The 15,746-nt window shown below is 40.6% G+C and overlaps 1 protein-coding gene across 2 annotated transcripts; it reads right to left on the reverse strand.

The window, feature by feature from the left end:
* Positions 1–1,714: 1,714 nt before the first annotated feature.
* Positions 1,715–15,006, reverse strand: NFIL3 (nuclear factor, interleukin 3 regulated). 2 transcript variants are annotated; one of them, XM_015849383.2, is made up of 2 exons: positions 14,895–15,006; positions 1,715–5,737 (listed from the first exon to the last, which is right to left on the reverse strand). In XM_015849383.2, the coding sequence occupies exon 2, from the start codon at positions 5,542–5,544 to the stop codon at positions 4,168–4,170; it is 1,377 nt and encodes a 458-aa protein (XP_015704869.1). In that variant the 5' UTR covers positions 5,545–5,737; positions 14,895–15,006; the 3' UTR covers positions 1,715–4,167. The 2 variants fall into 2 exon arrangements, with proteins under 2 accessions (XP_015704869.1, XP_015704870.1); XM_015849384.2 differs by lacking the exon at positions 14,895–15,006 and adding an exon at positions 13,540–13,901.
* Positions 15,007–15,746: the final 740 nt, after the last annotated feature.

The following is a 15,746-nucleotide window of genomic DNA, read 5'->3' on the forward strand; positions in this document are numbered from 1 at the left end:
GACAGCCTCCAAAATGTACATCCCCCAACAAGACCTCCTCTGTTAACAAGCAGCAGATCCAGAAGTTTGCTTCCCCTCATTGGCTCCCTCACCATCCATGTCAGGAAGTTATTTCCCACATACTCAAGGAACCTTCAACACTGTTCTTTTTCTGCTGTATTATAATTCCAGCAGATGTCTGGGAAGTTTAAGTCCCTTATGAGAACAAAGACCTCATCCAACCGTCTATAAAGTATCTTACCCACCTCTTCATTCTGGTTGGGTGGCCTGTAGCAGTCTCCCAGACATCCACATTTTTTCTTATCAGAGGGCCATGCCACTGCCTTTCCCATCTCTTTTGAAATTGGCAGTCACAGCACTCCAACTGTGTGCGGCATCCCACCACACTTCCACGATGGCAACTAACTATATCATAGTTTTCCGTCTGCACAATGGCCTCCAGCTCATTCTGTTTGTTACCCACAGTGCATGCATCAGTCTAAATGCATCTTTGGAAAATTGGAATAGATGATCTTACAGGTCCTTTCCAACCTTGTGATTCTATTATGATTTTATGATGATTCTATGCTGGGCCACCTTTTAGGTAGGAGAAGCCCTAAAACCCTCAGTAACCAATCTCACACCAGCCCTTACGCCTTTTAATGAAGGCAGAAGGCTCAAGAGATTCAGAAAACCATAAAATATAGGCCTAAGGTAGGTATGGGTACATCCATATTCAATCTTCGTACCTACCAAAATATGGGTGTTGGTGGAACATAAGAGGGTATAATTGTAGGGCTTTTTCATCAGTTGATATCACTGTAAAAAACAACTTACTTTGTTAATCAACAGTTATTTACCATTTGCTTTTAAAATTTTCCATGAAGGCATTTGTGTGTGTTATTGTCACAAGCAAGATTCAGGACTAGCAAGGCTTATCTACCATGATTAATTCCAATGTTTGCATCAGAAATAGTAATTCATACTGATAATTCTCTGGTGTTTCCATTTTGCATGCATGATTTTCTTCAATATTTTAAGTGAAGGCACACTTTTCAGTCATTTTTCAGCTTTCTAATAATTAATCTGTTTGCATAGGAAAGATTCCACTTTCAGCATGTTTTTATGTTTTCTCAGCTAATCACTAAGCTTAAAAGAGCTTTTATAACCAAACAGGATGCTGTACCACTTAGGTATATCCAACTTAGGTAAAGTCTATTTCATGCTCCAACAAACCTTCCAACTTCCAGTGGAGAGATTAGTGGATCAGACAAAGATACCGTTTTCTTAGAGGCTGACTCACAGTGGCACAGAGCCACTTGATTCTCCAGATCCTCTGTTCATGCGTAATACTACGTGCCAGCTGAAAGCTGGATTTGGGGGCCAAGGTCTCTCTGTGTTCTTTCCCTCCCCCCACTCAACGCAGCTCTTCCTTGATGCTACCTGCTAAAGAAAAGCAGGCTGACAATGGGTGCAGAAGATGAAGGCTTTCACGAGTAGGCCAGCTACACCTCAGATAAGTTTTACCTAGACAGACTGTAGCCAAGAGTCTGGCTTTGTACGTACTGCTCATGCTCTACTTTCAGTCCATGCAAGCTACTCTGAATTGAGGGCACAGAAGTAGTAACTTCAGTATAAGATCTGTCATCAGCTGCAGAACTCGAGAGAAAGAACACCTGCTAACACGTGTTGGACTAACGCAATGAACGTAACAAAAAAATCATGTTGTGATTAGTTCTGGTTTTCAACAAAAGACAAATTATTTATTTGTTTCTTCAAATGAAGCATAACACTAAGGTATAAAGGGTGTATAAATAACATCTGATTGTGCTCCTAAGCTCCATGCTATAACTTTCTTGCAATGACATCCTTCAACAAATTAACTACATCATTACTGTTAAGTATTAATTGCACAAAACAGATACACAAAATATATAATGAGCTAGAAGGAGGACAACATTCTTCCATAATGACAAACATCTGTAACAAGAAATGGAAAAAAAAAACAAAAAACAAAAAAACCAAGATTTAGGCTTACACAGATGGCAACACTGAGAGTTTTAAGTCCTCTCTTTGAACACATTACATGTGATAAATAATATGCAAAATACTTAAAGAATTTTGTTGTTGCTTACAGAAGATACTTAGCAAGCAAAGAGCCAGTAGCAACCACTGCCTCATGTTTCATATCCCCATCATTCAATGCAAATTTTTACATTTCATGCAATAATCCTGAGCTTATTTTCAGTAACATTGAAATGTCATCTATATTAATTACCAAATACACACAGAGCCCAACTATGGGGTCTATTGTATTATTAAGGCATGAAAAAAGAATAACAGTTTATCAGCTCTGAATGCCACAAATACAGCACAGCAGTTAGAAGGCTCAAAAAAGCTCAAGAAGTATCAGTGATGTCTGTGACAAGGTCCATCCAGAACGTGACTGTGAATCATCAGCTTCTAAAAAGATAACAGCATCAAATCCTGGCCTTGCTGACATCAGAGTTTTGCCATTGCCTTGACTGCTGGACCAGGCTTCAGAGCTAGCAGGAGTAACTCAAGTCTCCTTTTCATATCCCCAAAAAATTGACAAACTTCCTCTCACTCAAGTCAAGTATGAAATTAAAAACCACTACCTATTACTTAGTATTTTAAGTCTATGGTAAGAGTCTATTATACAGCATGGCAAGTAGTAAAAAGCCTTTTCAGGAAGTGTTTATTTGTTAGTCTGATTTATTGGTACTTTAAAAGAAGTTAGAACTAGCATGAAACAGACCTCTGCCAAATCTGTGTTGCATTTATAACTTACTTGTAATTTGTAAGTAAAGGCTTTGGAAAGCCAAACACACAGTGTATAATGCAATTCTAGTATCCACAGTTCAATGTCTCTTCTCATAGATGAAGAGCACTAAAGTCATCAAGAGAAGAACTCAATCTTCATAAACTTTAGTATCTGAGTTGTACAGTTCTCCATGTACTATTTTACATTTAAGAAATTATTGCAAAATGCCCTGTACTAAGCCAAGGTATTCCAGTTCAGTTAAGACATTGAAACTGAAACCAAATTGGTGGCAGGTTTTACTTTACTCTTAAAATTGCATTATATCCCAAAATGGATCTACAGTAGCAAATGATCTTCTATGATCCTGCTACTGCTATTGCCTGCCCCTTGTGTAGATAGTTGCCTAATTGAGCACAGAGTCCACAGATCCAGAAATCTTATCCTTCACGTGAACGTGGTCCATGCTCTGTTGTAAAAAGAACCATAGGATGGAGAAGGGACAAAGCTGTGTAAAAACATCTGTGCATATTTCTTTCCAAGCCTGCACTCTGTGCACACACAAAGAACCCTCTGATAAAGATGGTGGTATCCAATTTTATCAGTGCAAGGCTTTGAAGAACTTAAAAAAAAATGCACAAATACAATATAGATAGTATCATCTAAAACATCATAATATTGGAAAAAAAAAATAATGGTTTGTCACAATAAACCGTTCAGGATATTCTCATTTGAGAAAGGAGGTGAAAAAAAGTTGTTGCTATTAGAATTAATGGGTTAGATTCCATGTGATTTTTTGGTTAATTTACACTAACAAATAATTTAAAGAAGGCTAAGGCTATGAACTGTTACTGTCTCATTTATAAATATCCACTTTATTTCTATTCTCCTCTAAAAAAAAAAAACAAAAAAAAAACCAAAAAACTGTTACAGAAAAAAAGTGGCCAGAAGGTTTATGTATGTTGTAAACTGTAATTTGGTTAAGTTAAGCTGTAAAAACCAAATGTAAGTGAAGTTGAGCACAGTGTAAGAAAAAGCCTTTTTCTTATTTTTTTTTAATTAACAACTTATTTACAAGTTCTTAAATCAACTAGAGTAGATGTCCCGTGTTTGTCACCAATATTTTATTGTAACTGGTAACTTACACACTTTATAGTAGAACAACAAAAAGAAAAGTTCACTATATACAGCCTTTGTACAGGCTACTTGACTATACACAAGGCATAGTGATCATAACACAACCTAGTCTTCATAATAATTTGTGCACAAAAAGACACCAATCAGATGTTATGTGAACATTACAGTGAAATGACATCACAAGTCCAGTGAAAATTCAGTATAATACAAAACATTTATCTACTGCAAATGACATCTCTTTAAACAATAAGCCTTTACTCAGTAGTAACTTAACCAGAGTCTGATGCAGAAATTTGTTGTGTAGTTATAAGTCTTTTAAGAGAAGCAACCTCTGCAGATAAGTTTGCTATGCCCTGCTTCAAATACAGGTTCTCAGACTCAGAGACATTGTAGATATTGTCTTTTATTTCAACAACTCCAGTTTTGCAAGCATTCTGAATTTTTACATTCAGTTCTTTTTGATGCCAGAGTTCTGGTTTGAGTGACCAGTCTTGGATGTTTGTCACCTGAACTGAGAAAGGAGTGTGAGAAGAATGCACCAAGTTCTGTGCACTGTGTTTTTCGAGCTCAAAATGTCTTTTTGATGACATATCAATAGGTGATGACAATTTCTGTGTAGCATCATAGTCATTATCCATTGCTTCCACTTTAACTTGCATGGCTTTGGCTTTAATTCGAAGCTTGTGAGGCAAAGCGGAAGAATTCACTTCTGGAACTTTGACTGTTGCATGGACATTTTTATGTTCAACTGGAGAATGGATTGGACCCTTAGGAACCTGCTGCTCATCTTCTCCATCAGACGATTTTCCAACAACTCCATCATCCGTTTCTGAAGTTCTAGGGGAATTACTGGAGGACCTATTAACTTGCAAGAGAGGAGGAGAATGCGAATACATGTTGAAGGTAGTTCCCATGTAGTTTGGATATATGGATGCTTTGTATGAACCTCTGTCATCTCTTGGCTCTCTCTCTAATTCCATGGGCTCCTGTTTTATAATCTGGAACTTATTTTCAGGACTTCTGCAGCTGCTTTGCATACGACTTGCTTGAGTATGCTCTACTGATGATATTTCAGACATATCAGACATAGAGCTCTGCGGAGAATGCTTAATGACAGAAATACAACTGCTACCCACTACAGATGGTTCATGTTCATCTACAAATGAGTTAATATTTGGTTTGGAACTTTGATAGTCTTGGAAATACACAGTTGTTGAGCTGCTGAGTTTCTGTATCTCTTGGGCATAGGCTGCAGAACTAATCAAACCAAACTTTAGCTTCAATGAAAGCAGCTCCGCCTTCAAAGTGGCATTCTCCTCCCCCAGTGCAATTAGTTTGTTCTCTAAGACAAGGTCATTCAGTCGTCGTTTTTCACGAGATCTTTTGGCAGCTTCGTTATTTTTCCGCCTTTTCTCCCAATACATAGCATCCTTCTTCTCATCCGGAATGAATTCTCGCTTTCTCCGGCAAGCTGAAGATTTGCTTTTTCCACTACTTGCTTCAGTAAGTAGTACATCTTCATTTGTAGACAACTCTTCAGACACTTCTGCTAAAGTGGATTTAAGTACCATGATTTTGTCCACACTGCCACTTGTGTCAACAGGTCCGTGTTCCTTTTTAAGGGTCTGCATTTTTCTCAGCTGCATCAGAAACAATTCGTAGTAGATCTACAGTGAGAAATAGAGCAAGCTATTTCTCCAGTACTTCTCACTCCACAACCTGATAAATACAGTAGTTTTAAATCCACACACATTCTTCTGTTTGTTTCATAGTTCCAAACAAATGCCTAGATCCAATATTTTGGTAGAGCCAACAGGAATCTTCTGGGAAAAAAAATACCTGGAAAAAGCAGAGAAGTTGATTACTATTTAGAAACAATTGTTCTGGGGAATGCAAAAGTTACTTTAAAAACAGTACCACTAGATTTGTTAAACCTGATGTTGCCTGAAGAAAGATCAATGCCAAAACAACTAATATTCTGCCCTTCGTGATACACCTAGGTAGCAGATTTGCTTCCAAAACAAACACAATGTGTTCCAAAGAGGAAAAAAAAAAAGTCACCTCAAAAAGTGGGTTTTGATGCTACCATGATGTTATGACAAAATTTCCTGTGGTGTCACTGACCAACTTAAAACCTCTAATACTTAACACTGCAGGACACCAGTCACATTGATGTGCAGCATGGGAAAATAACCTTTTCTTCTACCGAAAAGCATCTCTTCTGAAGACAGCTGTGGTGTCTGTCTTAGAAATGCCCTATATGCGTGTTCTTCGTGGATTAAAAAAATAAGCTGATGTAGAGATACTGGAGAGATTTCTATTGTCTTAAAATCACAGCGCTAGTCATGAAGGCTATTAAAGATGTAATGATTGGTTTTGTACCGTGTGAATAATATAAACAGATATACATACCTAAATACAAATGTTTGTTCACACACATGGGGTTTTAGCATGTTTTTTTAATCAATCATACCAACTCAAACTAGTAAACACAAACAAAATTCTGACATACGCCTGTTAAAAAAATCTGATGAAGAAAATGCATTGTGTAAATTTTTTATCTCTTACAAAGAAAATTCTAAAACTAGTGTTGAAAAACACGTTAGAGAACATTAACATAATTAGAAAAACAGCTTTGTTATATCAAAGTTTAATGCTACTGAGGCATTGTTCTCCCTTGAAAAACAGTATTCACACTGAAGTGAAAGTTTAGATGTAAAAGTCTTGCCACTAGCAGACAAAACTAGCTATACATTTAGCTTCGTTTTTAATGATCAGAATGTCTGAACTCAGCACTTACATTGCTTTTTTTTGTTTGCTTTTATTTAGTACATCTTCAAGCAAAAAAACACAAAAAACAAAAAACCTTCACTCTCACAAGATCATTAGATCTTGACCTGAGATAAAGCTTCTCAGTATCTCATTTTTCAGCCAGTTATGTTCCTGGTAAAATGAATGTAGCATACAAATTGTTTTTACAGCACTTGCTATTGCATCAGCAATGATTCTTCCCTGTACAATAACAGATAAGCAACTTGAAATTAGTATTACTATTCATCGGAAATGTTTTTACAATTGCTATTAATACTAATTTCAATATTATCAGTTTGGAAAGTTACGAAAGAATTAATGGATGTTATTCTGCCAGTTTCTCTTTTCCAGAAATCAAAGAGAAGTGAATGATGTAATAACAATAAAGCAGGGTCATAACGACTCAGGTTTCAAGCTGGGTTCTGTTCCATTAAACCATGACAATTCTTCTGTCATGAAAAATCAGCACATTTAATAGAACAGCTAAGTACAATTTACTAAAATCCATAGTTAATTACTGACATGTAAGTATTTGTTTTCAATAATACAGTCTTAATGGAAAATAGAGTTTGAAGCCAGCCACATCAAAGACATTGTCTAATGCTTCAGTGCAAGAACAGCAACATGAATTTCTGTATTTGTAAAACAGAAAGTAATTGCATAGTTAGATCCTGATCCAAACTTCTGACTGGTGTCAAAAGGAAAATTCTGTCAAGCTGAATAGCAGCTTGATCCGTTTTTGTTTTGTTTTTTAAAAAGTGCTCCACAACACAGCAAATACAAGGTACGCTGGAACATCTACACTTACTTGAAACACTAAGACTTGCAAGGAAGTACTTGTAAAACAAAGGGCTTATCCTTATTTCTGGAAGAATGATGTTATACATCTCTCATACAAATGTGGTGGCTTTTTTTTTTGCCCTCTTATACTCCAGTCTTGCATTTCCACCCTATAGAAGTCTTAAATATGATTGTTCTAGGGCAAGAACCATGGATGTGTAGTTTCCAGCTCAAAGTGATCCCACTTTGGTGTTTATCCAACACTACGATCTAGGGAAAAATACAAGAACTGAAAGCAATGCATAAAAATAATTAGCAAAAAGTTTGGTTTTATTCCAAATGAATGTAGACTAATAACACACTTTGCCAGTAATACTGTCTATGTATCAGTAAAAATTCAACTGCATGTCCAAACAATCTCAATGCTGGCACTGAGCCACACTTAAAACCTAAGAACATGCAGAATTTGTATCCTTCAGGTTCACATGGCTGCAATGATTTGGGCCATTCATACAATTTCCTCATTTTAGCACTGATAAACTCCTGTTTTGGCCAGTCCCCCTCCCATACACGTTGTTCTTGGCACAAACTGACAGAATGTAGGTTGCATGCAAGACTACATGTTTGTGTGTATTTACACACCTATGTATGCATCAAAACAGCAGTGCTTTATATGCTCTAGTCAGCCTTTCCTTCTTCCTGAGCCACAGCCCATCAGTAAGGCTGTCAAAGACAGAAGTTTAACCGACTGACACAGACTTACTGAGTTGCTATTTATGTAGTTCTTTCTAATGCCATTACTTCTGCGTACTAGCAAAACTTCTACAGATCTTTATTTAGTGCTTTCCACATTTTACTTCAGCACTTATATCACAATAACTAGACTTGCTGCTTTAAAAACAGAAGTACAAGTCTGTGTTTTTTAATACCTCTCTCTGTGGATCAGACCAATACCAAGACTGTAAACAAAGTAAATTCAATCCAATGGTAACAGCAACAGTGTTTAATAAAAACTGCCATTTCACTTTACTTGTATTTTATAATTCCACTAGAAAATACAGTATTTATACATTAGTAAATGAACTGCAATTATTCCTCTGACTATATTTCAAATTCCAATATTTTCCCCTAGGATTAATTTTTCAATTGTTTTATCACTCCCTCATAAAGCAGTATAAAACCAACATTTAACACTGCCTTACATTAGTCACTGTTGAATTATTATTATTATAATTTTTTAACTTGGTTGATGCTAATGGCATTTAGAGCCAATTCAACAATGCAGTAATACTCGACCCTCTTAACTACAGACCCAGACTCACTCCCACAGCAATTATGCCATTGGCTTGAATAGGAGCAGGATACAATTCCAGATCCAAGCATTAATGAGACTGTATTATAGAACTCATACTACTGAAGCAAAAAATTATGTATACAGAAATCATGAAAAGTCTTTCTTGAAATCTGTGGCTAAGTTATCTGATTGTGTCAAAACAGTACATTAAGGATCTGATTCTAGGGATTTGAGTGTTCACACTGTAACATCTGAAATGTTTCAAAGGGTTGAAGGACAGGTTCACAATCTGGCTTCACTGTTTCATGTAATCTAATTACACAAGTCAGTTCTGCTTTTGAGAATGCACATAGGTCTCCACACATACATCCAAGCTACCTCACAGAATAACTGCATGTTATTTTTCTTATTTATCAAAATAATTCCTGTTATTATTCTTATTTATCAAAATAATCTCTGTTATCTCCAAGCATATATTTCAAAACAGATTCTAGAATAAGTAAATTAATTCTATTCTTCTGATAGACTTATCAAGCAAAATTAGATACTATTTCTAACAACTGGTTGCTGTCAAAAAAACTTCACTTTGATATGGCCAAATGCATCCCACAATCCTTCATGACAGAAAAAAGATTAAATATAGCTTCATGTTTTAAAAAAGAACCATGACTTTATTCCCATTTAGAATAAATAAAGAATTCAAACCACTATATTGCAAAATGCAGAAATACATTAAAAGCTCACCCTAATATGTCTGTGCATGCTTTTAGTTGCTGTTTCCCATGTTTTGCATAGGTCTTATAAGCTACACTGCTGTCATTCTGTCACAGGTTATTTATTTTGAAAACATGTCTACAAATCAGAAAAGCTAGTGCAGAACCCACTCACAAGTAGCAAAATGCCGGACTGTATTCTAAACTTTGAAAAACTGAAGAACACAGTACTATCATCTTCCAAGTGTTTTTAAAACATTTGCTAACTATCTAAAGACTTTTACATGGTACAGAAAGATAATCATCCACATTGCTCACACTGGAGACAAAGTTGTGTTTGTAAGTTTTAGTAGTGAATACATGTTGTAATAAAACACTGCTTAAATGCTTTGGAACCACTCAACCTCTACTGTGAGCCACTCTACAACAAAAACTAAGCCACAAATTTTTCTACATCTGTCAGGCTCAGCATAATTTGGAAATACTCTCCAGCTGAAGATATGACCCCTAAATCCAATTCCAATCTCCAGTGAAACTGTTCAACACACCTTGTCTTGCCTGTAAAGTTATGTTCTATTTAAGAAAAGCCTTAATGCTGCCTCCAGTGGAACAGTGAGTGATCCTGTCCCTAGGATAAGTTACTGGGTAAGAGAGTTGAGGCAATTAAGAGCAAACTAAGTTCAAACCTTCAAGAAAAAAAAAAAAAACCCACAAAAAACCACAAAAAACCACACAACTAGAAAAATGCAATTTATGCTATAATGGACAAATTAAGTTGCCCAACATCACAAAAGGGAAAGGCATTAGTAATATGGACGTTATCACCAATTACAGCTATTACATAGTTATATTCATATAGACCATGAATCCATTACAACAGCAAAGAGGGCTACTGCTAAACAGGGCTACTGCTCCTGCACAGAGCTTCCTTTTCTTACAACTTCATGGGCATCTTAAGAGCTTACAGTTCCAGGATCAACATGTAATTAGGTCAGTGGAGCACTGATGATGATAGCTTTGTACAGGATGACCTATTTTTGCTAAAACGTTGATTCGCTCATTGAAAGTAAGTAATGGCACATGTCTAAATAATGTATTCCATGGAAACATCAAGGATCATTCTTTTATTATGACAGTTTTCTATCATATCTTAAAAAAAAAATGACTAAGCTCATCACTATAATCAAAACAGTGTTGTATTTCTTTTATTACCCACCTCCAATTTGTACCCATGAAGTCGCTGTCATAAATACCTTTCAGAAGAGATTTTTGGTTTTACAAAAAGTATTTAAGTTGCTGTTTATCTCAATAACTACAAGCTCACTGATTCAGATAGAGCTTGCTTCACAAAGGCAAATCATACAAACAGTGAAAATAAAATGATTATTTTGGAGGGACTAATCAGGTTAAAGGTAGCAGTTTGTCAGAAAGGTCAGTCAAGGTTAATAGGTGTACATCTGACCCACATATTCTTAGGAAGATGGTATGGTTGTACCAGATCTGCTTAACTTCTTTTCCCCAAAAACTATCTGCCCTAGCTTAAGCACAGGTAAGGTGGGGGGAACAACATCTAAGAATGCTACTCAAAGTGCCAGGAGAAAGGTTAAAACTGAGAATGTATGAACTACTCATGTAAATATTTAATTATACTCACATACAATATGGTACGTATACGTGTATATAAATCATGCCACTTTATTTAACTATTGCATCACTTCTCAAAAGGTCACTAAAATCCCAATGGAAACAGCAGGAATCAAAGTAATAGTACACTTCTCCTGATTTCAATAGCTATTTGATGTAAGAAAAACTACACTGCACGAAGCAATCACTTAACAGTAACAGTGCTCTGGGAATAAGGACTGTGTTCTCCTAATTAAGGACCATTAAAAAATATAAAATCACTTGTTAATTATTCTGGCAATAAATGACTCTTTTCAATTGAACTGTATTCCTAAAATGCCAAGCATGGATCAGATCTTTGGCTGACCTAAATTTATATAGTGCTATTTAAAAGCAGCAGAATTATGTCAATTAATCCCAGCAGGGACTCTAAGCATGTATCACACGATACAACCAGAGTGCAAACGTGAAATAAACACAATTGGTAAAATGCTGATATCTCCCACTCGCTGCAAATGGAACAGAGAAATAGCAACATTCAGCGATCCAATGCCACAAAATAGGCCAGATTTGAAGAGCACCGCCACCAAGCTCTTTTTTGTTGAATACCACTCCCTAAAGAAGGTCTTGCTGCACTGGTACATGTTTCACAGCAGTTAACCTATCTCTGTGGCAAAAACTGGCAACACTGTTAATTATTCAAATACATTAGGACAAAATGGAAAACTACAGCAAGATGGAACAACTCAAAAAATAGAAAAAGCTCTTGTAACAGCTTCTCTATAGGACCGGTTTGTGTGTTATCTGTAAGCAGATTCAGCCTCAAAATATGAAATTCAAGTCTATATTCAAATAAGGAGAAAACAACAGGATTTCTAAGGAGGGTTATCATAATTCACTTCAGATCTACCTCTCAATACAAAAGGTTTTTAAGAACACTGCTTCCATCACATTTTGAACCAAGCCCAAGTATGTCCTTGGTTATGCAATCCTATTTTTGACAGTCATGCTTGTTATTGGTATTAGACAGTTACACACCCTAATTTAAAAATATCTTTTTTTTTTTCCACCATGTGCTGTAAAATACTGTAACAGAAATCATCTGACATTTTGTCTTAGAACAATCTGTAGCAATTGGCCATCTATTTGCATATTTTTTCTATTACATGTCCTAAGCACATTTGTATCTCATAACTGGCTGTAATGATCATGGCAAGGTCACCTACAAGAGTCAATTAAGCTGATGAGTCAGATACATTGCTTAACAGTGTGTAATAAGACACAAACAGAGAATTTTATTGTTCACGTTATTGCATCATAGTGATGTTATAACAGGAAGATTGCTGTCTGGAAAAAAACCTATTGCATAAACATAGTTTGCATAACCATCTGCTAAAATAAGTCAATTTAAAATGAGCTAAAGGTTTATTTTCTGATTTTCATTTCATGATAAAGGATTGAAAATAACCAGCATGGCACTGGTATTTTTTGAGGATTGTGCACTACTTGCATTGCAACAGACAATGTCTGTACATCCAACAAACTTCAGCCCAAGCATAAACAACACTGTTCCTCCTTAGGAGAGGATTAGATGTGGAGAGGTCAAGTAAGTTCATATTGCTCATGGGAAGATTCTAAGGTTTTTGACACCTTCCAGACATATTCTTTTTATGAAAAAAAAAAAAAAAGAAAAAAAGAAAAAAGAAAAAAAAGAAAAAAAAGAAAAACACCAGCAGAAACATGAAGCTCTGAAGTCAAATCCTCAAACTGGATAAATAAATAAGAGTCCCCTACAGAATGAGTAGAATAGAAAGTAGAAAAGTGGATAGTATAAAATAGAAAGTAAATTAAAAAAGGTACATCACTGTAAAGAGGGTTAGCACTTCAACAGTCACATAAAAATGCCAATAATGTGAGAGTGTTTAAAGTAGTATCTGTTAGTGCCAGTGATATTGAGGATCTTTCTATTCAGTAATCCTCAGGCTTGTTCGCTAAAACTGGGTCTGTAGGTCACAACCTGAATCCTTATTCATTCACATTTCTTATCAAAATCAACATTTTGATCGGACAAGGACTGTAAAAGTAACACACACAGCACTATTTTAAACTGCCCCCTGGATTGAATTAATTACCAGGGGCAGAGATGACTCAAAGTAGGTTACGTACACAGCAGTGAGCACAATGCAGCCAAGAACAACCATTCAACTTACAAGAACAAGGAAAAATCAGGCTGCTTGCTGCTCTTAACAGAACCCAAAGGGTTTGCCATCACAGCTGAACCTGACCCCCACAACCAAGCAGCAAAAAAGTCTGCACATTATTGTTACTATTGCATTTTTGAACACTTTTGAATACTTCAAAGTTGCTACCTACAGCAATTCCCATGAACACATGGCAAGCGTTCCCGGTGCTAACATTACCTTTAGAGGTTCTGACCACAAAGAATGATTCTGGCTCTCCCTGGCTGGAGGATCGTTATGGGCAAACAAAAACTGCCGAACGCTCAAGGCAGCGCTCGGAGTGTTGCTCCCAGGAAGCTCGAAGCACGGCCTGACCCCAGAGCAGGGCTGTGCCACCGAGTACATAAGTGACTTGGCAAAACAGCACCATTGGGCAATAGCCATTTTTGACTCGCTCGTTACGTAAGGAGAACGCCGAAAACACGGGGATGGCGGTGGGGCTGCGTCTCGCCCGCAGCCACTATGCGCTTGCTGAGCACGGGCCCTTTGTCTGCAGCTGCGACCTGGACACGTCCAGCCCCGGCGGTTGTGGGGCCACGCTGCGAGACGCGGCGGCCACAAAGGCGGCCTGGTCCGGCTCGCTCCCTCCGCGCGGCCCCACGACGCCACCCCCCTTTCCCCCCCCCTCCCTTTAGCCTGCTTCGGCCCAGAACAAAGGGCTGCGAAGCAGGGGGAAGCGGCAGCGCCGCCAGCCCTCACCCTCGCGGCCGTGGGCTGCCAGCCCTCCGCCAGGCCCCGGCCAACGGCCTCGCGGGTACGAGCCGCGGCGACGGCTCGGGGAGCGGGACCGGGGCGGCGGCGCCCCCGGCGGCAGCGCTGCCCTTGTCGGCCGAGTCTGTCATACTGACCTACTTGTGCACCGTGGGGCGGGGCGGGGCCGGGCCGTGCTGCGCCGCCGGGCGTGGGGCGCCGTCCCGCTGCCGCTCGGCGCGGTGACAGCTTCGCACAGCGGCACGGCACCACGCACGGAGACGGGCCCATCTTCGAGGAACGGTGGCCGAGAGCCGGGTCGGCGCCCGGCCGAGCGCCTCCACCACCAACCGCCTGAGCCGAGCCGCTCCGCGGGCTCGAGGCTCGCAGCCGGGACACCGAAGTGTAACGAGGTCCGCTGCCACACTGCGGAGCCTAAAACGTAACGGGGCGGACCCTGCGACGAGCACGGCGCGGTAGCCCCTGTCTCTCCGTAACGAGGCGGATCCCCCCGCCGATCCCGGCCCGCAGCCAGCGGCCCCGCGTTACATAATGCCACACTTCCAGGAACTACGATGCGGTCCGTCCCGGGAACGCTGCCACAGCGCTGACAGCGCTGAGCCGCCCGCAGCTCCGTACCGCGCCCGCACCCCGCCCAGCGCCCAGCGCCCGCTCCGTGCACAGCAGGGCCGGCCCCGCGCTACGGGCGGCACAACGGCGGACCCCGGGGCGCAACGCAACGCGGCGCTCCGTCGGCGCGTTATGTAACGGCGGTGGCGGGATGGCGCCGCCAGTCGCACCGCAACGCAGCGCCTCGCCCCGCGCACCGCAACGCGCCTTCCTACCTGGAGTGCTCGGCGGGGCCACAACCATCCACGAGGTGAAGCGAGGCGAGAGCGCTGCGCTGTGCCGTGCCGTGCCGTGCCCCGTGCCGTGCCGTGCCGTGCCCCGGGCGGCGTCGCCCCGCTTGTCCGTACGCGAGGCGAGCGAGAGCGTGCGGCGGCTGCGGCGGCGCGGAGGGATGTGTGTTAGTAGGTCAGAGCTGCGCGGCGCGGGGCGCTCAGCCCGCATGCCAGCCGCGCCGCACCGTGACTGGCGGCCGCCGCGCCCCAATCGGCGACTGGCGCCGCCGGGGGACGGCCAATGGGGGCGGGAGGGGGCGGGGCCAAGGGGGGGCGTGGTGCAGCGAGTGTGTGTGCTGGCGATTGCATAACGGCCGGCGGCGGTGGGGGTGGCGCGGCGGGGCCGGCGCTTACGTAACCGGGCGCGCGGCGCTGAGGGGGGCGCTCGACCCGCGGCCCCGCCCCTGATCTTTTCTCATCCTCACCCCATGTTCTGCTGTGCAGTAAATCCAAGCGCCTCAGGTTCGTCTGTATCTATCGGTATTCATCTCCCCATTATTGCGAGTCTAATAACCTCTGCTCATACTGATTCTCGCCTTCCCTCATTGTCTGCTGGTAGCTGGAGCATAGAGCCCTGGCTGTGGTAGCCCTGCAGAGCACGCTGCTGCAGAAAAGGCTGGAGGACCAGCAATCACATCCACCTGCACTTCATTTCTTTGCCTTATGTCCCCTCATAGGTAGACACACGTCCATACAAAGGCAGTCGGTGTGCTATTGAAAAGCTCAGAAATGTGCTTTAGCCGTGAACTTTGTTCTTATAGACGTCGGTGGACTCTTAACAGTCTTAAGGACACC

The sequence above is a fragment of the Coturnix japonica genome, chromosome Z, assembly GCF_001577835.2.
Source record: "Coturnix japonica isolate 7356 chromosome Z, Coturnix japonica 2.1, whole genome shotgun sequence".
NCBI lineage: Eukaryota > Metazoa > Chordata > Aves > Galliformes > Phasianidae > Coturnix > Coturnix japonica.

Coding starts and splice junctions, on each gene's coding strand:
- NFIL3 (XM_015849383.2), bottom strand. CDS start 5,544: ATGCAGCTGAGAAAAATGCAGACCCTTAAAAAGGAACACGGACCTGTT.